We start from the raw sequence: 24,500 nt of genomic DNA, 5'->3' as shown, positions 1-24,500 counted from the left end.
TAAGCCCAAATAATCCCAATTTGAAGAAAAAAGAAAAGAAGACAGTCGCTACATTTGTGCTATCCATGCTAAAAATTTTCGTTTCAGGATTTTGCTAGAACTTTTTTTATTTTTCAGGATGTGGGATAGGGGGCTCTAGACCATCATTTCTGTTTTTTTTTTTTTACCATGACAGGTCGAATGGCTATTTTAGGTCTCACTCAGCATTTTCCGGTTTTTTTTTTTTTCGGCCAAAACTAATATTTTTTGAAACAGAATGGTAGACAATTGCACTTAGAGTTCGTGCTGGTGCGGACAGTATTTGAAGCCACTTTTGCAAGGTCCTATTTGATTAGGCTAGCCGGGATATCTCGTAGGACGGGTTTGTTTTGTCAGTTTTTCCACGGCAGGTTACATTCTTCCACTACATAAGGATCTAGGGTTGTTTGGTCAGATGAGTGAGGTGCAGGGCCGTTATTTTTTAAGCTTTCTTCTTGACGATAGCACAAAGGGCACAATTTTCTATTTTTTGGCCTTTAGTAAAAACCTAAGACTTTTTTCGTAAGGAGTTAGGATGAATTGTCCATATAGACCAAAAGAACACGTGCTAGTTACTGATAGTAATACCCCTATGAGTAAATGGTATTGTCGCCCAACTGGGCGATAAACAAAAACATGGATCTTATTGGGCGTAGTGTGCTCTTATTTCAGTGACATGCTAGCTCCGTAGTCCAAATCAAGAGCTTTTTGAGCTTTGAGATCAGGTGAACCCGGGTTGACTAGAAATGATGATATTATTATCGTATGCTCTTTTGTCTCTTTCAACCTGGCTAAATAATCTTGACCTACGGATGAACTAAAAGAACTAGGACACCTTATTAAGAAAGTTTACATGTAAAAACTTGAAGGAAAAAGTTGCGAGACTTAAAATAAAATCCTTTGATGTGTACAAACTTAAGACGAGAACAGCAGCTATTAAAAATCACTGAAAATCACTAGGAAAAACAAAAGCACTGGGCAAGTAAAATAAAAATTAACAGTAGTGATAAATTACTAGAAGTTGCAACCCTGGGGAGACGGACTTCAAGGAGACGTCCGGAAAATTGAGGATATTGAGGTTACATTGAGCAGAGACGTGAAAGGCTCAATCCATCGAGAATGATTGGATACTATATGTGTTATATATATCACATCATCAGATATGACGTTTTCCACTGATTGGAACAATTGACCAGTTAGGTTGGGAATGGTATCCGAAGACCAATCACCACATTTTACAGGTCAAGTATAGGGGACAGGTTGCAATCATTTCGCCCAGCCTTCTTTCTTTGTATAGTTTATACAAAATAGTGTTCCGTATTCATCAGCTAGTAATGTTTTTCTTGTGTCTAATGAAAAATTGACATAGTAAAAGCAAAATTAGATCCAGATTATCGATAGTTTTATTTCACTGTTTTTTTTTTCAACTGTTTTATTTAAATTATGCTTGTTTTTTCTCCCAAGTTCTGGGCATGGAAAACAGTGTGGTCTAGGAGATTATTTGCCATTGATGATATAATATCACTTTTTTATCAATAGGAACAATTATTATGAAACAGCCTTTCAATGAAATATATTCTCAAAAGAATTGCAAGACTAGAGCCAAAGGCCAAAATATTGATATTACTGATATTTATATTCTTTTTTAGGTTGGTTACAGCCAATTTGCTGCTCACAAATTCATTATTGGCAACCGTGCTGAGTATTTGTTGAAATACACCCTAGAAAACGGGGAAGTCGACAGTATTACAAATACAATTGTTTGTAGGATCGATGATATTCAGCCGGAAGTTTTTGAGCAAATCCTACGCTTTATATACACGGGAATTTGCCAACTTCTCGTTCCTGAGACAGCTTTAAAGTAAGACCTTCGTTTGTATCATCTATTGTGTATGTATAACCAAGTGTCCATTTGTTTATCTTTTTAAATTATTCATAAAGACCCAGCGAATAGAGGCTCGCTCTTTTTCTAGATTTTCGGCTATGGTTTACATTTAAACTAAGTACAGAAATAGATTGGATATATCAAACTCACTGCGATTAGAAGTAACTAAAGTTTGAAACTGATGCTGAAACTGTAATGAGAAAAATTGGAAAAAAAACGTTCTTCCCATTGAAACAACTGTACAAAAAAAAAAAAAAAAAAAAACTTGCAGGTGTAGTTACGTAAGTAATAAAGAAATTATTTAAGTTGTGTTTCTTATTTTAACAGTTTCTCATTTTCATCTGGAAAGTTTTAATTAAAAAAAAAAAAAAACACATAAGAAATAAGTTCCACTACTCGCCACTATGGAATCCGAGCATTACCAATATTAATGCCAAATCCAATCTCCAAGATAGCAAAAAGGTGGGTCCCAAGATTGGAAATTTTTGTTTTATGGGTCGGAGCCCAGTCAACTTTGGGAATCACTGGTCTTGTGTGTTTGCACATATAAAACAATGTGTCGGTTTATTTATCTGTCTCTCTTTCCATTAATTTGCAGTTAAACATCCTTCCATTTTAGCTAGAAACATGAAAGTTATGCAGAATAGTTCTAAAACAGTGAAAATGCAAATTATGCTAATGTTTATAATGGCTAATAACTGTTTTTTATTAGAAATGTACAGCTCATATCGAATGAACAGAATTAATATCTTACGTAAAAGAGCCTTTTTGGCAGGATGAATATATTTGACCGTATATAAACCAAATTTTCGGAAATATTAAGATAGATAAAAATTTTGTCAAAAATTATCTATACGCAAGAGAAAAAAGTTAAAAGCTTTTAAAATATAGAAATTATCAGACAAATACGATGAAAAATCGTCAAATGTAGCTGTTTTTGTTTGACGAATGAGCAAATATAAAATAAAGCCGTTACTATAATGATAATCAACCTTTTAAAGTTAACAATCTTAAAAAATTAATTTCCTTGAGACTCCCCCTTTTTTCACCAGCCCAATCCCCCCTGAAATGTCAGTTAGTACTTTGAAATTATTGGGTGTCACCATCTCAAGGGACTTGAAATGGGATACCTTATTAATTAGAAAAAATTAACGCTGAAAAATTAGAAAAAATGAGGTATTTTTAACTTACGAAGGGGTGATCAGATGTTAATGAAATTTGAAGTTTGGAAGGATATCGTGTCTCAGAGCTCTTATTTTAAATCCCGAATGGATCTGGTGACATTGGGAGGGAATTGAGGTGGGGACATAAAATCTTGGAAAACGCTTAGAGTGGAGGGATCGGGATGAAACTTGGTGGGGAAAATAAGCACAAGTCCTAGATACGTGATTGACATAACCGAAACGGATCCGATCTCTTTGGGGGAGTTAAGAGGGGGAGGGTTAATTCTGAAAAATTAGAAAAATGGGGTATTTTTAACTTACGAATTAGTGATCGGATCTTAATGAAATTTGACGTTTGGAAGGATATCATGTCTCAGAGCTCTTATATTAAATCCCGACTGGGTCCGGTGAAGGGGAAGTTGGGGGGGGGGATAAACCTAAAATCTTGGAAAATGCTTAGAGTCGAGGGATCGGGATGAAACTTCGTGGGAAAAATATGCACAAGTCCTAGATACGGGATTGACATAACCGGAACGGTTCTGCTCTCTTTGGGAGAGTTGAGGGGGGGGAGGGTTAATTCTAAAAAATTAGAAAATATGAGGTATTTTTAACTTACGAAAGAGTGATCGCATTTTAATGAAATTTCATATTTAGAAGGACCTCGAAATTCAGATATCTTATTTAAATCCCGACCGGATTCAGTGTCATTAGGGGGGGGGACCGGAAATCTTGGAAAACGCTTAAAGTGGAGAGATCAGGATGAAACTGGGTGGAAAGAATAAGCACAAGCCCAAGTTAGGTGACTGAGATAACCGGACTGGATCCGCTCTCTTTGGTAGAGTTGGGGGGGGGGGAGGGTAATTTGGAAAAATTAGAAAAAATGAGGTATTTGTAACTTACAAACGGGTGATCAGATCTTACTGAAACTTGATATCTAGAAGGATCTTGTACTTTAGAACTCTCATTTTAAATCCCGACCAGATCCGGTGACATTGAAGGGAGTTGGAGGGGGAAGCCGGAATTCTTGGAAAACGTGAAAATCGAGGTATCTTACGAATGGGTAATCGGACCTTAATGAAACTTGATATATAGAAGAATCTAGTGTCTCAGATGCTCTATTTTCAATTCGAATTGGATCCGGGAACATAGGGGGTCGGAGAGGGGAAACAGAAATCTTGGAAAACGTTTAGAGTGGAGACATCTGGATGAAACTTGATGGGGAGAATAAGCACAAGCTACAGATACGATATTGACATAATTGGTACGGATCCGTTCTCTTTGGGAGAGCTGGGGGTTGTTAATTTGAAAAAATTAGAAAAATTGAGATATTTTTAACTTAAGAACGGGTGACCGGATCTTAATGAAATTTGATATTTAGAAGGAACTCTCAGAGCTCTTATTTCGAATCCTGACTAGTTCTGTTGACATTGGAGGGAGTTGGAGGGAGCAACCGGAAATCTTGGGAAACGCTTATAAATGTCGTAGATACGTGATTGACGTAACCGGACTGGATCCGCTCTCTTTGGGGGAGTTAGGTGATGGGGTTCAGTGCTTTGGCAAGTTTGGTGCTTCTGGACGTGCTAAGACGACGAAAATTGGTAGGCGTGTCCGGGAGATGTACAAATTGACTTGATAAAGTCGTTTTCCCCGATTCGACCACCTGGGGGGCTGAAGGGAGAGGAAAAATTGAGTATTTTAACTTACGAGTGGGTGATCGGATCTTAATGAATTTTGATATTTTTAGAAGGACCTCGTGACTCAGAGCTGTTATTTTAAATCCCGACCAGCATTAAGCCTCTGATTTTCCTTTTAAAGCAATATATTGATTCTTAGAATTTTACTAGAGCTCATACTATATGAGCTCTTGGCTCTTCCGACCTCGTCAGAAGTGCCATATGAGAAGCTCTTAGCTCTTGCTTAAACTTAATTGTCTTCTTTCATTTGTTAATCAGAATACTAACTTTGTCCTTGTTTTTTATTCGGTTTGTTCTCTTTTAATCCTTAGTATTTTAATTGTTTTGGATATTTTTTCAGTTTTATTTACCTTTTTTACATATTTGTTTTCCTGACTCACCTTATTATGTTTGCTTTTTTGCTCGAAAGTGCGAATTTAGTCCATCTGGGCATGTGATAGACATTCAGACATAGATCTTACCTTTTTTGTCTGGGTAACAACATTCATGCGCATATTGAAACAGTGTTGTCAGTGACAGCTAGACTGATGAAAAAAAACTCACACTATTTGTATAAAAGTTTCCAGCAGATCATTAGTGAATTAAATTAGTTTAATAGTTTTCAGAGTAAAAAAAAATGAAGCTAATTTTAAGTATTTTCACTCTTTAATTTGTATTACTTGGGTACTTATTTACCCATAACTTTGGGTACTTCAAACAGGAATTCCAAATTTGTTTTACATCTTCATGTTCAGAGCTTGGACATGGTTTTTGATAATCGCTAATCTACAAACTAAGTATCTTTTATTTACGATACTTCTTGTTTTTATGATAACATGCTTCATGAATTCATTAACGTGTGAATAAGCTAGAATTACACAGGTTCTTTATGAATGGGCTAAAAATGACTGTCATTTCCCAAATCATGTAACTTCGCCATCTTAAGGCTTGTCACCTTTTGTCTTTCCGTGCTCTGAATAAATAGCTAAACTATTCAAGCTAAGAAAGTGATTTTTTTTAATAATCTTGGAACCGTGAAAATGATCTTAAACTACGAGAATCAGAAAATTCCTTGTTATGGAGTTAACTTGAGGATTCCTTGAGTTAACTTGATATGGAACGACGGTTCAGTATGGCTGAAAACTGGAGCAAAACAGGGTAAATTTATGAGTACCGAAGGCCTAACCACCAAGCGAGTGAACCGTGATCCATTTACAAGGCCAGAATCAAAAATCAGTTTTGGGGCTATTTTTTCGGGGTTAATTTTTTTTACGAATCAAAAATTTATTTAAACTGTTTTTTTCCATTTTTATAAATCAGAAATTTTGAGGGGGGCTCAAACTCCCTAACACCCTCCCCCTGGATACGGCCTTGGAAGTAAGTTAAATAATATAAAGTTTGTTCCTTTTTTTATCTTTTTAATTGAGTAAGCAGCTAAACTAATCAATACAGAAGCTTGGAACTTTCAGAAAACAATCTAGAAACCATGTAAATGGTTGTAATCAACAAGATCAACTGAAACTTCACTGGGAAAGAAAATCGCTGCTCACTTGACTATCGGGACGACGATTTGCGAGGGTCTGTGGTCCGAGCTATCGACCGTAGTGAATGGAAAGAAATGGTAAATAGCTTGTGAAGATTTAAGCGCTACCCTTTTCTCGAATAAAATTTGGTGTTAGACTTTGACAGAAAATCATTATCAATTAAACCGCAATTGACAACAAATCAGCAATTTAATTAATAGCTTTCAAGTGGTTTTCTTTATACTTTTTCTTTTTTTTTTAGCTATGTGCCTTCTGGTAAACCAAACATTGAATCTCTCAACTCCCAGTGCTCGACGTTTAGTGTTACTTCAGAGAAGAAATCGAAGAAGAAGAAAAGTAAGCTTCTGGCTCATACAGAGGCGAAAATAGAAAAAGATGACATTCTGCTCCCACACAGGGAAGTGGCCAAGCGGTTCAGGTTGCAAAAACTGCTTAAATTCCTTGATGAAATAATTATCACAGGCTCTGTTGTTAGGCTGAAGAATGAAAGGCAAAAGAATTTAAATTTTGAAGCAGTAAAATTTTCGCGGAAGAAGTCCAAAGAGTTATGTGATGTCATATTAGTAAGTGAAGAAGGTAAAGAACTTGAGGCTCACAGATGCGTATTAGCAGCCAGGCTTGACTATTTTAGAAGCATGTTTGGATTGGGATGGATTGAAGTAAGTACCATAATAAACACTGTTATGACAAGAAACAATGTTTTCCCGTTGATAGCCAGTGTCCACTAATCATATTATTATATAAAGATTTCCTGCTAAACTGTACCCTATACGTTATAAAATTTGACTTTGAATCGGTCATTTAATGTCCCAAATTTTATAGAGCTGAAAGGTACTAAGCAGCTTCAACAATCATGTAGTCCACTTTTTGTAGTTGGGTTTTCAAAGAAAGAAATAGCCATGATGCCTCTCTCTCTCACACACTATATTTCTCTCCTTCTCTCTCTTTCTCTATATCTCTCTCTCTCTCTTACTCATCTCTCTCTCCTTTTCCTCTCCCTCTATCCTTCTCTCTCAATTTCAGGAAATACAACGGCCGATCTTAGCTAGTATAAATGAACAGCTTCAGGCTACATTTGCAGGAGCCAAAGGTCTGAGCTCGCGAAGGAGATTACTTTGGTCTATATTCGTGAACCCAATCCTGTTATTTGCGAAGACTGGAGTCCGAGTGTTCTATTTTTCAAGGGCTGTTCCACTGACGTCCAGTCTTTTACTGTTTTGTTTGGGTTTCAAACAAAGTTAACAAATAACCGATTGAATACTAGTTCAATGCATAGCTTACTAACACTGTAGTTCCTCAAAATCTACTTGAAGGATACCCTCGGCTACCGACAAAGCTAATTTCAGTTTTAAAGTTATTATGGTAAAAAGTAATAAAATGCTATACATCATTTTAAACATGTCACAAGATGGGCATGAGGTTTGTACGCTAAACTCTTTGTGATTTCTGTTCCTACCGCCTGGGTCTATATTCCTGAAGTTTATAAACTTCAGGTGGTTTCCTGCAAAATTTCAGTACAATCCAGCAGTTGCCAGAGTTAACGCAAATGCACTGACTTAGTAAAGACTGATGTGAATCCCATGTAGCCTATTGTTTGTTTTTCTAGAGATCATTATATAGAACGATGGTTTTAGATAGTTTAGAAAAGACTCATTTCATCTCTAGTGGCTCTAATGGCCTTTTAAATACTGAAACCAATTGGAGGGCAACCTGTCATTTCTTTTATGTTCGTGTGCCCTTAGTGCAGCCCAGAAGAGTATGGATCAAATGTCCAAAAATATTTCTTCCAGGGGATGTAATAAATGCAGCCCCAGTGACAAGAGCCTTATATTATGCTAAAAGCATATGCCTCATATATGCATTTTAGTAGCAAGATGGATATGTTATGACCTTTTAAAAATGAGGGTGACGCGCAGATTTTCCATTGATCTGATTGCGTTCTTCAGAAAGTGGACCCATGGCCCTTTAAAAGCCCCACCCCAACTTTGCACACCTCTTTCTGGTTTTATGACATTTTCACTTGATGATACCTCGCTAGCTACAGTTGTTATCCTTCCCATTTTTTATTTATTATTAATTCTACCTTCTCTTAAACTAACTTAGAGAAACTTCCTTTAGGCTAATTTTCACATGGAAGTCTGCGTTTGGACAGTGCGCCTAACAATAATCCCTTTTAAGTAATCCTAGTGGGGAATTAGTTTTCCCTGACGGGCAGCATGAGCATGATGATAAAAAGCTATCAGATATTGTCCCTCTCATTGCCTCTCCATATATATATATATATATATATACTAGCTGTTGGGGTGGCGCTTCGCGCCACCCCAACACCTAGTTGGTGGGGGCGCTTCGCGCCCCCCCCAAGCCCCCCCGCGCGCGTAAGTCGTTACGCGCCATAATAGTTACGCGCCATTGTAGTTGTGTCCCTATGTCCCACCTGTGAATATAGATAGATATATATATATATGGTTTTAACTACGTAAAACTTGCGAATATACAACATTCTTTGCTGTCCCATTGTCTTTGCATATAAATAGATTGTCAGGTTTACCGACTCTTGAACATGCAACATATAATGGTCCATGGGAAAACAATCTGTATTCAGATCTATACCTCATGATTCTAATGATTGCCCTTGAGCTTTGTTGATGGTGATTGCTAATCGACCATTCCCTGTCCCGGTGTCCCGGTCGTCATTTACATCCCCCTGTTTCCCCCGGTGTCCCCGTTGTAGTTGTGTCCCTGTGTCCCGGTCGTCATTTATATTCCCTGTGTCCCGGGTCCCGGTCGTCATTTGTATCCCGGTGTCCCGGTCTGTATATACATTCGTTTTTTAGTTTTGTTTTTCTCCTTTATTTTTTTCCTTTTTTTTTCTTTTTTAGCTTATTTAGATTTTTAGATTTTTTAGTTTTTTTATTAGTTTTTAGTTTTTTTTTCTTTTTAGTTTTTTTGTCCCGGTCGTCATTTATATCCCCCTGTTTCCCCCGGTGTCCCCGTTGTAGTTGTGTCCCTGTGTCCCGGTCGTCATTTATATTCCCTGTGTCCCGGTCGTCATTTGTATCCCGGTGTACCGGTCTGTATATACATTCGTTTTTTAGTTTTGTTTTTCTCCTTTATTTTTTTCCTTTTTTTTTCTTTTTTTTATACTCCCTGTGTCCCGGTGCTTTGTTGATTGCTAATCGAACATTCCTTTTGTCCTGGTCGCTTTCTCTTTGAGTGTCGTCATTTATTTTTTTCTTTTTTAGTTCTTTTAGTTTTTACCTTTTTTAGTTTTTTTTAGTTTTTAGTTTTTTTAGTTTTTTACCTTTTTTTAGTTTTTTTAGTTTTTTTAGTTTTTTAGCTTTTTTATTTTTTTTATTAGTTTTTAGTTTTTTTGTAGTTTTTGCCTTTTTTTTAGTTTTTTTAGTTTTTTAGCTTTTTTATTAGTTTTTAGTTTTTTTTGTAGTTTTTGCCTTTTTTTAGTTTTTTTTAGTTTTTTAGCTTTTTTATTTTTTTTATTAGTTTTTAGTTTTTTTTGTAGTTTTTGCCTTTTTTTCTCTTTGAGTGTCGTCATTTATTAGTTTTTGCCTTTTTTTCTCTTTGAGTGTCGTCATTTATTAGTTTTTTCCTTTTTTTTTTTAGTTTTTTATTGGTTTTTACCTTTATTTTAGCTTATTTTTCAGTTTTTTCCTTTTTTTTAGTTTTTTTTTATTTTTTATTTTTTTTAGTTTTTTACCTTTTTTTAGTTTTTTTAGTTTTTTTAGTTTTTTAGCTTTTTTACTTTTTTTATTAGTTTTTAGTTTTTTTTTGTAGTTTTTGCCTTTTTTTAGTTTTTTCAGTTTTTTTTTAGTTTTTTTTTGTAGTTTTTGCCTTTTTTTAGTTTTTTTAGTTTTTTAGCTTTTTTATTTTTTTTATTAGTTTTTAGTTTTTTTTTGTAGTTTTTGCCTTTTTTAGTTTTTTCAGTTTTGACGTCACCTGATCCAGTTTTTTCAGGTGACGTCACCTGACACATCCATCCACACATCCATCCACAACTTATTTTTATATATATAGATATATATATATATATATATATATATATATATATATATATATATATATATATATATATACTGGGATAGAATTCCAGACTGAAATCGACTGAAGAATGGGAAATTTTTGTGCGTCCGTCGATGAAGGTTATGTAAGATAAACTGTCATGAAAGGTAACGTAGCGATAAGGGGTACTTGCATGATGACGACAGGATGAATAGGGACCGGACACTTGGTATCTAGTTCTTTGGTGTGCAGAGTGACAAAACTTAGACTTTATTTACCAATAATATGCCGAAGGGATGGTAGCCAGCATCTATGTAGAGGTCAGTAGAAGGTTAAAACAAGGGAAGACAAAATCTTACTTTAACTGCTCTATCCTGGAAATATTGAAGCGAGCACAAGAGAGATTTGTGGATGTTTTTGCATACCGAACGACAATTAAACGAATACGGAAACACAAAGGGCACTGGGGAAGCAATACTTCAGGTGAAAGGTAAGAATGCTTGTGGTTTAATATACTATCTACGAAGGGTAAGGATTCAAATTCCATATTCTGGGCTATATAGAATTTGAATAATAAGAAGTAATCAAGATGTACTACCACGAACTCGACCTTTATGGACTGGGGTAAGGTCTTCCTTCTAGATAATAAATGGACAACAGGAATAGGCTTAGACGTGTTTTATGGTTGTTTAAAATGCACCATTGCACTTCTTCAGCTGTTTACGTGGTATTATGCCATTGTTATAGCAACAAGAATTAAGTCTGTTCGAGTAATTGTTGTCGTTTAGAGGTGACTGAGGACCTGTAATCTCCAATGATGAAGAAGTTACTGTCACCGACGGAGGTGACTGGATGCACATTGGGGGTAGTCTCATCAAGGAGGTCATCAGTACAAATAAAAGTAAGAGGGTACCAAGTACAGGTCCTTGTGGTACACCTTTTATATATTGGAAAGGGTATGGAAGAAAATGTCTAACTGAGACATACTGAGGTTTTCAAAGGAAGTAAGACCATAAACAATTACGAGGGACAATTGACCAAAGATTTTTAAGAAGAGTTCTATGACAAACTATTTCAAAAGCTTCAGAGAAAATCTAAGGATGTACTTTGGACACATACACACTTATTTTCTACATTGATACACATAAACTCAACGGCATCAATGAGAGCTTGTAAGGTTGAGAGAGAACGCCCTAAACAATACTGATGATTTGGGGCTGATGAGATTGGGGCTGCAAAGAAGACATTTTCTATCAATCACCTTTTTTGGGAGTTTTGAAAAATTGTGATAAAAATGTCCGATGTAACAGATAGATTAATTAGGTGCACTATGAGATCTGAAACCAAAGAAAAATTCTTTTGAGGAGGGCTGCATTTAAATTGCAAGATTTGTAGACGGACTTTTAGGTGGACTAGACACTATTCACAGCTTCGTTTCTAAATCAAGGGGGGGGAAATATCTGTTTGCCTAACAGATAAGAAGGACTTATCTGTTAGGGAAATGCCTCTCATCGCCTTTTCACTTAAGACAGGGCTGTGAAATACATGTTAAACGAATTGGTGTCATACTTCTTTTCAGTGTGGTTTCTGTCAGGGCTTCAGTAGTGTAGTGAAGGAGATATCTTAAGTTTTCTACAAGAAAGACACTCATTAACGCCAGTCCAGACATTATTTAAATTCCCTGTACAATCCTGGATTTTCCTCACAAAATACTTCTTCTTAGTCGATATCAAAGAACCAGTCTAAATACTTTTATATTGCTTATATACAAAAAAAAACTTCAATATTCTAACTCCAACAGGCCAAACGAAATACATGCAACTTATAGTGTGTACATTTTGCAAGCCTTGGAGTCATCCCAGGCTATTTTGAGGTTAAGTCTGCTTCCGCTTGTGCATTGTGACAACTAGTGATAGCCCTCATTGTCTCTTGCTATCTATCTATTTTTTCAGTTGTTGTAAGGATAATGAATAAGTGATGGCATGATTTGTTTTCAACCAACATATTAAGGGGTTCCTGAATCTACTTATTAATAACCATCTTTTGAATTTGTTGGAACTATTTTAACGGTTCATCTTTTTTAACATCCTGTTGCATCAGACACATATACAGGGAAGAGGGACTTGGGCCCTTTTCCTTCTTCGTGATTCAATTTTTACGGTTTAGCCCATGTTTTCCTGTATTTTTTAAAATTATTTAACAGTTTCGTCATTTTTTTTTTCCAAAGGCCCTTAATTTCTATGTCCCTCTGAAATAATTCCCTGCAAGTCCTATCGGGTGGAAAATTCCCTATCTGGTTGTCTTTTCTGTTTTTCTTTTTTTTTTACTAGTCGATATAGTGACTTAACCACACGAGAAATAAGTTCGGGGGGGGGGCTAGTTTGTCAAAGTAGGGGGAGTTAAATTAACATAATGAGGAAAGATCATCTGATTTTGGGGAGCCCGCTTTACCCATGTATGTCCGTGGCTGAGAGTGACCAATTTATAAATTTCTTGTAATTGTTTTTCAGACATCTTCTTATTTTCGTGTCAATCTGCCTCTACCAATTGACCTACTTGAAGTGATCATTGACTACCTTTATGAAGACGAATCAAAAATTGTGGCCAGATCAGAGGATGTTGAGTTTATTTGCAATGTCATTGTTGCAGCAGATCAACTTTTAATGAATCGACTTCGAGAAATTTGTGAACAAGTTGTTACTGGTCTAATTACATTGAAAAACGTTACTGAAGTTCTTCAATTTTCAGAGATGTATAATGCGTCCCAGCTGAAGAGTGCCTGTATGGAGTACATTTGCTTGAATTTAAATGCTCTCTTCGAAAGTCGGTTCGTCCTTTATCTTTTTTCTTCCTCTTTTGCAAGTGTGCCCAATTTGACCTTCTACGAGCATCTAATTATATTTAAAAACAAACTGGGCCCTCAACACATGAAACGAAAAATGCTGTTAACTTGTTTTATTTTTAGCATAGATTGACCCTAAGTAACGTTTATTGTATCTAGAACTAGATAACCAGCTTATTTTTTTCCGAAATATTAATAAAAGATAAAAAAAAAAAATGCTAAATTTGATGCCAAAGGCATAGGAATACAAGGAGGAATAAAAAAATCCCCGAAAATAGTTTAATTAATGTTTTTATTGTATTACAAATAATGTTATAAGAACTAAATTAGGTTTAGCGCAAAAAAATTTTTTTTGATAGCATATGCGGATTTTATCTATGGCTGAATAGGTTGAAAGAATTTTAAGCAATACGTCTCATCTTTTTCCTTTTTTTTTCATGGGATCTATCTAATAAAATGCAAAAAAAACGATTCTTTTGAAACGAGTGAAATAATGAACTCATGTAAGATCTTTGCATAAACGTCCAGAAAACATCCAGCAAAGAATAAGCTAAATCAAATGTTATCAGAGCCACAGTAGGATTCAGCTAAATCAAATGTTATCACAGTAGGATTGAATGTGTTTCACAAAGTGTCCCCAACTATGAGAGGTGTGGTTGTAGAAACCTGGGAGGAGACTGATTTGAATCAAAGTTTGAACTTCCAGTTCCCCTAGTAGGGACTGGAAGTGGTTGGAGGGCAGCCATCCTCCACCTTGGTGCCTCCCCCTGCTAACCACCCTCCCCCTGCAGAGGCGCCATTTGGACCAAATCTTGGGGTGGGCATGAACTCCATCTTGGGCCCCCTCTGAATCACTTCGTGTCGCGTAATCATCTAGGAAATGGGCATTTGAAAGAACTCGAGAATTTTATTATGTATCTAATTTACTTTCAAAGTTTACAATGATTAATATCAAATAGCGTAATTACCCCAAGGTTCGTCAAGTAATTACGCTCTTTGATTAATAGGGTTGCAGTAAAATCAAATCAATTGGACATAATGGATTATGTTGGACATAATCAATTATTATGGCCGGCAAAGGGCCCTTTGTGGTGGAAGCTTGGGCCCCCCTGGAAAATCTGGGGTGGATATTTGCCCACCCCTAACCCCCCAAATGGCGCCTCTGTCCCCCTGTGGCATCTAGTAAAAAATCTGAGACTGTGGTTCACTGAGATTGATCTGAAGGTCCAAAAGATCCGCTTTCAAAGAATACGTCGGTCTCGCACGTCTAAGGGTAAGGTTGCCAAAGTTTTCAGTTTGCCAATTCTTGACAGATGTATTTTAATTAAAAATAAAAGTATAAATGATGCGCCTTGTTGGAGCCGGGATCATGCAACAAATTTAATACAGTATGATTGAATAGCTGCACCTATGGCCCCTCCAGTTCCGCCTTCCCTGGTAAATTTTAAGCTGAAAGATGGACATTTTCCATCTTGTTCAAATCCTAATTATGTAATAGTGCCCATTTTGAGGAAAGTTCAAACCAAAAACTGACTCGATGCAAAACGAGCAAAATTCTTACGTGTTGGGTTCTGGAATCTTCTTGAAGCCTACGAGGAATTACCTTTCTTCAATGGGGCATGAGCAGGATTTACATAGGTATATGTCCCTTTTCTGACCCTTATACAAGGGATCTAAATTGGGTGCCGTAATTTGGGGGCGGGGGTGGAATTGTGCCCCAAAATTTTTTGCCCCTCACTTGTCTAGATCATAGGAAATACCTTTTTAGGTATTTTCATAGAAACAATCAAATAATAATTTCCCTCGTCCTTCTAAATTTTGAAACAGAACACGTTTTTATTTCTTTATTAAAAAAAAAACACGCATGTTACGATTCACTTGAAAGTTATGGTACAATGACTTTAGAGCAAAGGGACGGAGTGGGCGAATTTTAAAGGCATAAGCTACTTCTGAAACCGCCTAGCTGTCATACATCTCTACCCAAATCCGCTTGAAAGTCAGTAGGCACAAAGTTATAGTCAATATTACGGACTTTTCCTAATAAATTTTAGACCTCTGATTTTTTCGGTCTTGGTGCTAGTAGGTTCCAAAGCTTCAGAGGTTGGTGATTCCCCAAGCTATTGAATTTTGAAGTCTGCTACTTCCTGAACTGTAAACGTCAGCTGTCTAGCATTTCTTGGCGAGAGCATCTTTGGATGTAGATAGCTGTCCACCAACTACTCTCCACACCTTTTTTTGGTCACTTCCTCGGCAAGCTACCATATTGGTTACCAGTGTTATATGATCATTCGCAGGCTTTTCAATCAACTATTTTGAAGCTGAAAGCCTCGCCACCACCTTATACTGCCTCGTCCGTTGGCTCAGTAGCCTTGCTAACTCACACCTTTGTTAAAAACAGTTCTTTGACAGCTTATGGATATCATTAGGATTGTTTCTTCTCAAGATTGTACTGTATAATACGGAGATCAAAGAGATTCCACTGCTCCCACTTCACCCCCTTCCTCCCAACGCCAAATATTTTTTGATTTAAATCTCTACAGTAATTATATCTTAAATATGACAGTGTGAAACTAGTCTTTACTGAAGATAGGGGTACGAATTTAATTCATACCTTGTAATAAAATAATTACAGATCTTGTGTTACTCAAAAAAGTTACTTAAGATGACTTTAAGATGAGGGTTAACTTATTTCTGTATTCAAGAGTATTCATGCAGTGAATGTTACAATGGCTCCAACCCCATAGAAGACCAGAGATAATGCATATTCTGAATCGGTATAATTAGCAATCTCTCTCCAACAACCCCAAAATGTTTAATAAGATAAATAATATTTAAGAAATGATAGCTCTGACTGATCAAAAATTTCTATAGGTTATTTATGTTTTTTATCGAAATTTAGAATGCAATTCAGTGTTTTAGTTTCTAAGCAGAAAGCTTAAAAGACTTCACCAATATTCCTACAAATAAAAAAAAAAAAACTGTGTAAATGAATGGGCTTAAATCAAAAGCAAAGTATTGATATAAAAAGTGTCTTTTTTTAATTGTACAGCTAAATTAAAAGTCACATGTATGTTAATTGTGTGAAATTAATTAAAACAAAAAAAAAACTTGCCGAAAAGGATATTTTTGAAAGGAAAGTGAAGGCCATATTAAACTTAAGATGAGAAGAAATATAAACCTACAATAATTCAAACTCACAACCCAAATAAACAATCAAACAAACGATCATAGCCACAAAAAAACAGATGCTAATAAATAAAAAAATTTCCGAAGAAGAATTTCGAAAAGTAAATGTCACATTAAACTTATGATGAGAAGAACTAGAAAACTACAATAGCTCAAACTCAAAACGACCATGAATTACTATTGAAAAACTAATGAAACCCAAAAAGAACGGAAATTAAATAAACTATCACAGCAAAAAAAAACAGGTACCAATATTAATGAATAAATAAATCTTAAAACGAGTGAAACTTAAGTTGAATATGCAATTAAGCTTAAACGAACAATTTTGCTATTGAAGTATAAATGAAACCCAAAATGAACAGGAATTAAATAAACAATCATAATAAACAAACAGACAATAGGTACTAATATAAATGAATAAATAAGTCTTAAAAATTCAGCGAAACTTGAATTCAATATGCAAATCAAGCTTGAAACAAACAAAGATCACTAAAAACAAGAGTTTGGGGTTTGCCTCCTTCTCTCATTGTCAATATCTAAAACCTACTGCGTCTTTGGCGCTTTACTGAAAAGTATATATATCTTGAACAGTCTTGGAAAGTATAAATAAAATTAACTGAATATTTGATGCATAATGACATTAATTATTGAACCATTATCAGTTCCAGATTTTATTTCACTGTAGTTTTTATTTTCATTTTCAATGCTGCAATAACGGGAATAGAAAATAATTGTAATATAATTTGTTTTCAGAGAAGCGCCAATTACGCAGTAGGCTTTAGACTTTTACAGTTAAGGAAGGGGGCAGTATCCAAGCTCTTGTTTCTAGTGGAACTCTATTTGTCTTGAACACTCGTGGATAGAACTAATAAAATTTAATTGAATATTTGATATTTTATGATATTAATTGCTTAAAGCTTATCAGTTCAAAATTTAATTTTACTTTAATTTTTATGTTTACTTTCAATGTTAGAATAATTACAAAAGAAAATATTTGTAATATAATTCGTTTTTAGTAAAGCGTCAATGGATGCAGTAGGTTTTAAAATTTTACAGTGAGAGAAGGAGGCAAACCCCAAACTCTTGTTTGTAGTCATTTTTGTTAGTTTCAAGCTTGATTTGCATATTCAGTTTAAGTTTCACTCGTTTTAAGATTTATTGATTCATTTATATTAGTACCTTTTGTATGTTTGTTTCCTATGATTGTTTATTTAATTCCTGTTCGTTTCGGGTCTCATTTATACTTCAATAGCACAATATTTTTGTTCAATCTGAGCATGATTTGCATACTCAATTTAAGCTACACTCGTTTTAAGATTTATTTATTCATTTATACAAGTACCTGTTTTTTTTTGCTGTGATTGTTTATTTAATTTCTGTTCGTGATTAAACGAATTGTTATCAGGATAGCTTTGTTATTAAGTATAAATGTAGTTTGATGCATCTGTTAAACGAAAGTCGAAGGATTTCAAAAATGAATTATTTTAATATTTGAAGTTTTCATTTTCTTCTTATTTATTTTATCAGTACTGCAAACCAGAGAATATTGGCTCTTACAGGCTCTTGCAGTTAATTCTTGAAGATTTCGAAGATACGGATACTTTGAGCACCTACTTTGCTTTTTTCCCTTATTCCAAGTTCCTTCGACCATCCTTCCTATACGAAGTGGCCAAAAAAGCAAATATATTATGCGCGGAACCACATTGCTTTTTATTAAGTGTCCTTACATCTCTTTGAATACCTTTTTTTTAAATTACTTTTAATTTAACATGTAGAAAGACCCTAAACCAATTGTTATCATAAATTAATTCAGCTGTTTCTGGATGCTTTAATTGTTACCCTCTTGTTGAAAAAAAAAACGGTATAAAATTTTTGAAAAATGAAAATTTGTTTGAGAATTATGAACAAAAAATAAAATGAAGACATAACTGAAGTTGGTTTGTATGTGTTTTTGGTTTTAACTTAATCCAGTGATTCTTTGAGCGAAGCCAGCCTCGTGTTACGGTACTACATTTGGTTTCCATTTTTTATTTCTATTTTTAATATAGCTACATTTTAGCGCACTGGATTATATTTCTCAAGATTTAATGGAGGAGCTGTCTGAATTCTACCGAGAGACATTTCCTAAAGTTGGGTACAGATATATCACGCCAAAAGCCGGTGCACCAACAGAAGAAATGCTTGAAAAGATGTTTGGTACAGAAGCACATGACGATATTGAAGATGATGCTGTTATAGGTATGGTGTCTTATAGAGCGTAAAAGATAAAATCTCAGTTTTCTTTTTTTTCCCTTCTTTGGTTTTCATGAAACTGCTCACCTTTATTTCAAATGTAAAACTTTAGAAACATTGAAATGCTTCTTAAATTATTGAAAATTAGTAACTCAAGAAAGTAGGATGGATTACTTTCCTTTAAATGCTCATTTCAAAAAGTTTTGCTCTTGGATGGCAGCTGAGGTGGTAATGGATAATTGCATATGATACAGTTATAACAGTTAAAGCTAGGGTTTCATCGACATTGATCGAAAATCTGACTATAAGTGTTACCTCAGTTAATCAATGGTTTGTTTCTAATAATCTAGTACCGAATTTTAACAAAACTAATTTTATGGTTTTTGGTCGGTCAAAACGTTCCACTCGGGAGATTTCTTGTGAGGAGCTACAGGTTGGTGATTAAAAAATTTGTATGGTACAATCATATCGTTATTTAGGAGTTTTTCTTGATCCCCTTTTGTCATTTCATAATCATATTGAGTATTTAAGATTAAAACTTGCTCAAAATATTGGGTCGATTTACCGTGTGAAGAATATTTTTCCTTTTACCATTTTAAAAATAATTTACTACTCTCTAAATACTTCTTATTTGAATTACTGCTCAGTTGTATATCTTAATACATTTTGGAAGCATATAAAACCCTTACAGGTACTACAAAATAAGGCAATAAGAATACTTGGAAATTTCTTACATCGACCTTCAAAACTTGAAAATGTTTCCGAAACTAAAACATTATTCCTCTTCTTCAATTGGATGGATTTACATGATATACGAATATTAAATACTTCCATATGGCATTTTCAAGTCTAAAATTCTAAATTTATATCTATGACAAATCTTTGTTAATTTTACTTCCTCGTTCGGATTGTCGGAGGTCTAGGATGTATCGAATTCCTTTTGTAAGTTCTGGAAGGTCAAGGTTTTCGATTAGATACCAAATACCCTTCATTGCTAACAATTATAAGCTGAATGATAAAATTCTGTTTGATCCATCCCAAAAATCTCAGCAAAAATCTCAGCTAAATTCAAAAAAGCAAATATTAAAGATTGTTTGCTTCAAAATTCATAATGCTGTCTCCGAATTTCTAACTTTTTCTCAAGAAAATTTATTAACCCTAAACTTTTCTAAAACGTTTTTGATGATGTTCTCTAGACTTTCTTCAAGTGTTGGCAATGATGAAATCATGGTTCGAGGAAATGTGATAAAAAGAGTAGCAACAACGAAATATTTGGGGTTTTTAATTGATGAAAACCTGTCGTGGAAAAACCATTCAAATACTATAGCTGAAAAATTAAGCAGAGGTCTTGGGGTGATACGAAGAATTAAAAATCTAGTCCCAAAAAAGATTCTAAAAATGATTCATTTTTCTATATTTTGTCCCTATATTAGCTACGGATGCTCTATATGGGCAAGTAATTTTGTAACATGTTTCAAAAGAGTACAAAAACTTCAGAATAGAGCTGTAAAATTATTATCGAAATTTTATGATTCTGATGAGGTTCCTGCTCATGAGCATTTTAAAAAGAATAAGTTAATGGACGTATCCCAAATTCGAGATTACCAAGTTGCGATTTTCTGGTATAAATATTTGAATCGCCTGCTCACCCCTGCTTTTGAAAATCTTTTATACTTTTAATAGAGACCGTCATGGTCATAATACAAGAAAAGTTTATAACTTAACTCATGAGTTTAGGAGTACTACTCGGGCATCTTTTGTGATTCGCCATTATGGTCCCCATGCTTGGAATATTTTGCCCGAGGGTGTGAAAAATGTGCTTAGTCTTCCGTCTTTCAAGTCACGGGTAGAGAAGTTTTTTTTTTATCTCGTGAGTGATTTTGATGTGAGGCCCGTCCCAGGTTGTCATTCTATTCAAGGCATTTCCCTCATTTATTTGCTGTTAATTTTTTTCTGTTATTTTTTTTTCTGTCTTCTTCTTGTCTTTTCCTCTTTCTCTTTTTTTTCCTTTCTTCCTTCATCAGTTGAGTCTCTTTTGTATTGGTTAGTGTGATATGAACATGGTTTTGATTAGCTGAGGGTGATAACCTCGCTTGCCCTTCCAAGCTTATTGCCTTTCTTGGCAGGTGAATGGCGAATAGTTTTTTTTTCTTTTCTTAATAAATGTATATCTCATATTTGCAGGAAGTGTCAAACTTGTAGCTTAAATTGTTTGGGTGCATATAGGCATACTATATACAAGAGTGGTTCGTGGGCTTTTTGGTGGCCCTTGTTCCGCTCGGGTATCAGGTTTGGCTTTTTTGCCCTTGTGAATGGTTCACGTTATGTATCCTTTATGTATCACCTCGCTTTATTTGCAAAAAAAAAATGATGACTCCATGTTTCTCATGGTACTAATTACATGAAATGTTCAATAATCCACAATATTTAGTCCATTAGTTTTGAAGTTTCGACATTAGCAGTTACGACGTTCGGCTTTTGCGCCATGAAATCATAACGCCATATGATATGAAGTCGAGTTTTCCGTTTTTTGTTCTTTTTATCCTAGTGAACTAGGTGAACTTTTTTTCTTGGCTGATTTTTGTATTCTGTGCCCTTTCTCATAGCTCCAAAGTTATAATTAAAATTTTTCGCGTTTCTAGCCTTATTTGTTCTACTTATTTTTCAATATAAGTACCAAAACTATACTTAAATTTATTTTGAAGTGAAAAAAATAAAATAAAGAGGAATGAACGTTTGGTCAGTAAGGAAATGACTGCTATAATATCTTCTCTTCGCACATTTTAAAGAAAAAATATTGGACGAATTATTCCATTTTTCAGCAGCGAACACAAAAAATCCTCTTTGAGAAACGGTATTTTGAAGATTATTCGAGAATTCTCTTCTAGTTTGAGATTTATCTTCGCCTAAACTAGTTTAAAGGTTTGATATTTAGTTGAAAGAAAGATGCCTACTGACAATAAAAGCAGTAATTGTCCACTGTTAATCCAACAATGCACCTAAAAAAATGCACACAACAAATTACGCCGTCTTGTTTCTATAAAAGGACAGTGTAAAGTGAAATATGGCGTGATGTTATGGCTTGATCCCATAGATCTGGTAGCACAAAAATGTCAATCTTTGTTAGGGGCATCAAAAATACAAAGAGTCCGTGAAGGGCTCTTGTTCATTAGAATATAAGATACATGAATCACCTGAAGGAAATGATTGCTATGTGCCCTGTCTCAATTAGAAAACCTGCCTACATATTCTAACTGGAAAACTCTCTTCTCTTAACATAATATTCAATCAATTCTTTCAAATCAAACCTCCTTAAAAGTTTCCGACTTCAGCTCCATTGATGGACATGAATTAAGTCAACTTTATTTATTTTTTCCTAAATTGTGTATTAGTAGGGACCTCTCTTCGGTTCTAAACTTCCCAGATTTTCTCCTATTTCCGACTAGAGATAGGAATTTCTGATGGAAATTTCTCTGCTTTAAGCGTAAACAGAGATGATATATATATATATATATATATATATCTATCTATATATATAAAAATAAGTTGTCTGTCTGTCTGTGGATGGATCAGGTGACGTCACCTGAAAAAACTGGATCAGGTGACGTCAAAACTGAAAAAACTAAAAAAAGGCAAAAACTACAAAAAAAACTAAAAACTAATAAAAAAAATAAAAAAGCTAAAAAACTAAAAAAACTAAAAAAAGGCAAAAACTACAAAAAAAACTAAAAACTAATAAAAAAGCTAAAAAACTAAAAAAACTAAAAAAAGGCAAAAACTACAAAAAAACTAAAAACTAATAAAAAAAAATAAAAAAGCTAAAAAACTAAAAAAACTAAAAAAACTAAAAAAAGGTAAAAAACTAAAAAGACTAAAAACTAAAAAAAACTAAAAAAAAAGGAAAAAACTGAAAAATAAGCTAAAATAAAGGTAAAAACCAATAAAAAACTAAAAAAAAAACTGAAAAAACTAAAAAAAAGGCAAAAACTACAAAAAAAAACTAAAAACTAATAAAAAAAGTAAAAAAGCTAAAAAACTAAAAAAACTAAAAAAACTAAAAAAAGGTAAAAAACTAAAAAAAATAAAAAATAAAAAAAAAACTAAAAAAAAGGAAAAAACTGAAAAATAAGCTAAAATAAAGGTAAAAACCAATAAAAAACTAAAAAGAAAAAAAGGAAAAAACTAAAAAAAATTTTTATCTAAAAAACTAAAAAAAACTAAAAAAGGTAAAAACTAAAAGAACTAAAAAAGAAAAAAATAAATGACGAAACTCAAAGAGAAAGCGACCAGGACAAAAGGAATGTTCGATTAGCAATCAACAAAGCACCGGGACACAGGGAGTATAAATGACGACTAGGACATAAGTAAAAAAAAAAAACTATCTATATATATAAAAATAAGTTGTCTGTGGATCTGTGGATCGTGGATCAGGTGACGTCACCTGAAAAAACTTGATCAGGTGACGTCAAAACTGAAAAAACTAAAAAAAGGCAAAAACTACAAAAAAAACTAAAAACTAATAAAAAAAATAAAAAAGCTAAAAAACTAAAAAAACTAAAAAAAGGCAAAAACTACAAAAAAACTAAAAACTAATAAAAAAGCTAAAAAACTAAAAAAACTAAAAAAAAGGCAAAAACTACAAAAAAAACTAAAAACTAATAAAAAAAATAAAAAAGCTAAAAACTAAAAAAACTAAAAAAACTAAAAAAAGGTAAAAAACTAAAAAAACTAAAAACTAAAAAAAACTAAAAAAAAGGAAAAAACTGAAAAATAAGCTAAAATAAAGGTAAAAACCAATAAAAAACTAAAAAAAAAACTGAAAAAACTAAAAAAAGGCAAAAACTACAAAAAAACTAAAAACTAATAAAAAAAGTAAAAAAGCTAAAAAACTAAAAAAACTAAAAAAACTAAAAAAACTAAAAAAACTAAAAAAAGGTAAAAAACTAAAAAAAATAAAAAATAAAAAAAAACTAAAAAAAAAAGGAAAAAACTGAAAAATAAAAAAACTAAAAAAAGGCAAAAACTACAAAAAAACTAAAAACTAATAAAAAAAGTAAAAAAGCTAAAAAACTAAAAAAACAAAAAAACTAAAAAAACTAAAAAAACTAAAAAAAGGTAAAAAACTAAAAAAAATAAAAAATAAAAAAAAACTAAAAAAAAAGGAAAAAACTGAAAAATAAGCTAACATAAAGGTAAAAACCAATAAAAAACTAAAAAGAAAAAAAGCAAAAAACTAAAAAAAATTTTCATCTAAAAAACTAAAAAAAACTAAAAAAGGTAAAAACTAAAAGAACTAAAAAAGAAAAAAAATAAATGACGACACTCAAAGAGAAAGCGACCAGGACAAAAGGAATGTTCGATTAGCAATCAACAAAGCACCGGCACACAGGGAGTATAAATGACGACCAGGACATAAGTAAAAAAAAAAAATTAACAAAACTAAAAAGAAGGTAAAAACTACAAAAAAACTAAAAAGAAAAAAAAACTAAAAACTAATAAAAAAACTAAAAAATCTAAAAATCTAAATAAACTAAAAAAGAAAAAAAAAGGAAAAAAATAAAGGAGAAAAACAAAACTAAAAAACGAATGTATATACAGACCGGTACACCGGGATACAAATGACGACCGGGACACAGGGAATATAAATGACGACCGGGACACAGGGACACAACTACAACGGGGACACCGGGGGAAACAGGGGGATGTAAATGACGACCGGGACACCGGGACAGGGAATGGTCGATTAGCAATCACCATCAACAAAGCTCAAGGGCAATCATTAGAATCATGAGGTATAGATCTGAATACAGATTGTTTTCCCATGGACCATTATATGTTGCATGTTCAAGAGTCGGTAAACCTGACAATCTATTTATATGCAAAGACAATGGGACAGCAAAGAATGTTGTATATTCGCAAGTTTTACGTAGTTAAAACCATATA

At 33.7% G+C, this 24,500-nt stretch overlaps 2 protein-coding genes and 1 long non-coding RNA gene across 8 annotated transcripts in view; 2 read left to right on the top strand and 1 right to left on the bottom strand.

Annotated features, from left to right (window-relative positions):
• Nucleotides 1–24,500, top strand: part of LOC136026414 (inhibitor of Bruton tyrosine kinase-like) — a 160,345-nt gene that overhangs the window by 62,340 nt on the left and 73,505 nt on the right. For all 6 annotated transcript variants that reach the window (XR_010617285.1, XR_010617284.1, XM_065702986.1 and 3 more), the window contains exons 11-14: nucleotides 1,668–1,879; nucleotides 6,525–6,942; nucleotides 12,808–13,124; nucleotides 18,385–18,563. Coding sequence is in view for 4 of the 6 variants with exons in the window: in XM_065702986.1 (XP_065559058.1) it covers nucleotides 1,668–1,879; nucleotides 6,525–6,942; nucleotides 12,808–13,124; nucleotides 18,385–18,563 (1,126 nt within the window). In the remaining 2 variants the exon portion in view is untranslated. The remainder of the gene's footprint in view (nucleotides 1–1,667; nucleotides 1,880–6,524; nucleotides 6,943–12,807; nucleotides 13,125–18,384; nucleotides 18,564–24,500) is intronic.
• The window catches only part of LOC136026417 (retinol dehydrogenase 11-like), a 128,201-nt gene that overhangs the window by 90,505 nt on the left and 13,196 nt on the right, over nucleotides 1–24,500 (bottom strand). The gene's annotated exons all lie outside the window — the stretch shown is intronic.
• On the top strand, nucleotides 18,570–23,936 carry LOC136026420 (uncharacterized). The gene is made up of 2 exons (XR_010617286.1): nucleotides 18,570–22,783; nucleotides 23,835–23,936. It is a non-coding gene; the product is annotated as an uncharacterized LOC136026420 (long non-coding RNA).

Source organism: Artemia franciscana, chromosome 4 (genome assembly GCF_032884065.1).
Source record: "Artemia franciscana chromosome 4, ASM3288406v1, whole genome shotgun sequence".
NCBI classification, from domain to species: Eukaryota; Metazoa; Arthropoda; class Branchiopoda; order Anostraca; family Artemiidae; genus Artemia; species Artemia franciscana.
Note: the sequence above shows the minus strand (reverse complement) of the source record. Positions and strands in the feature narration are given on the sequence as shown.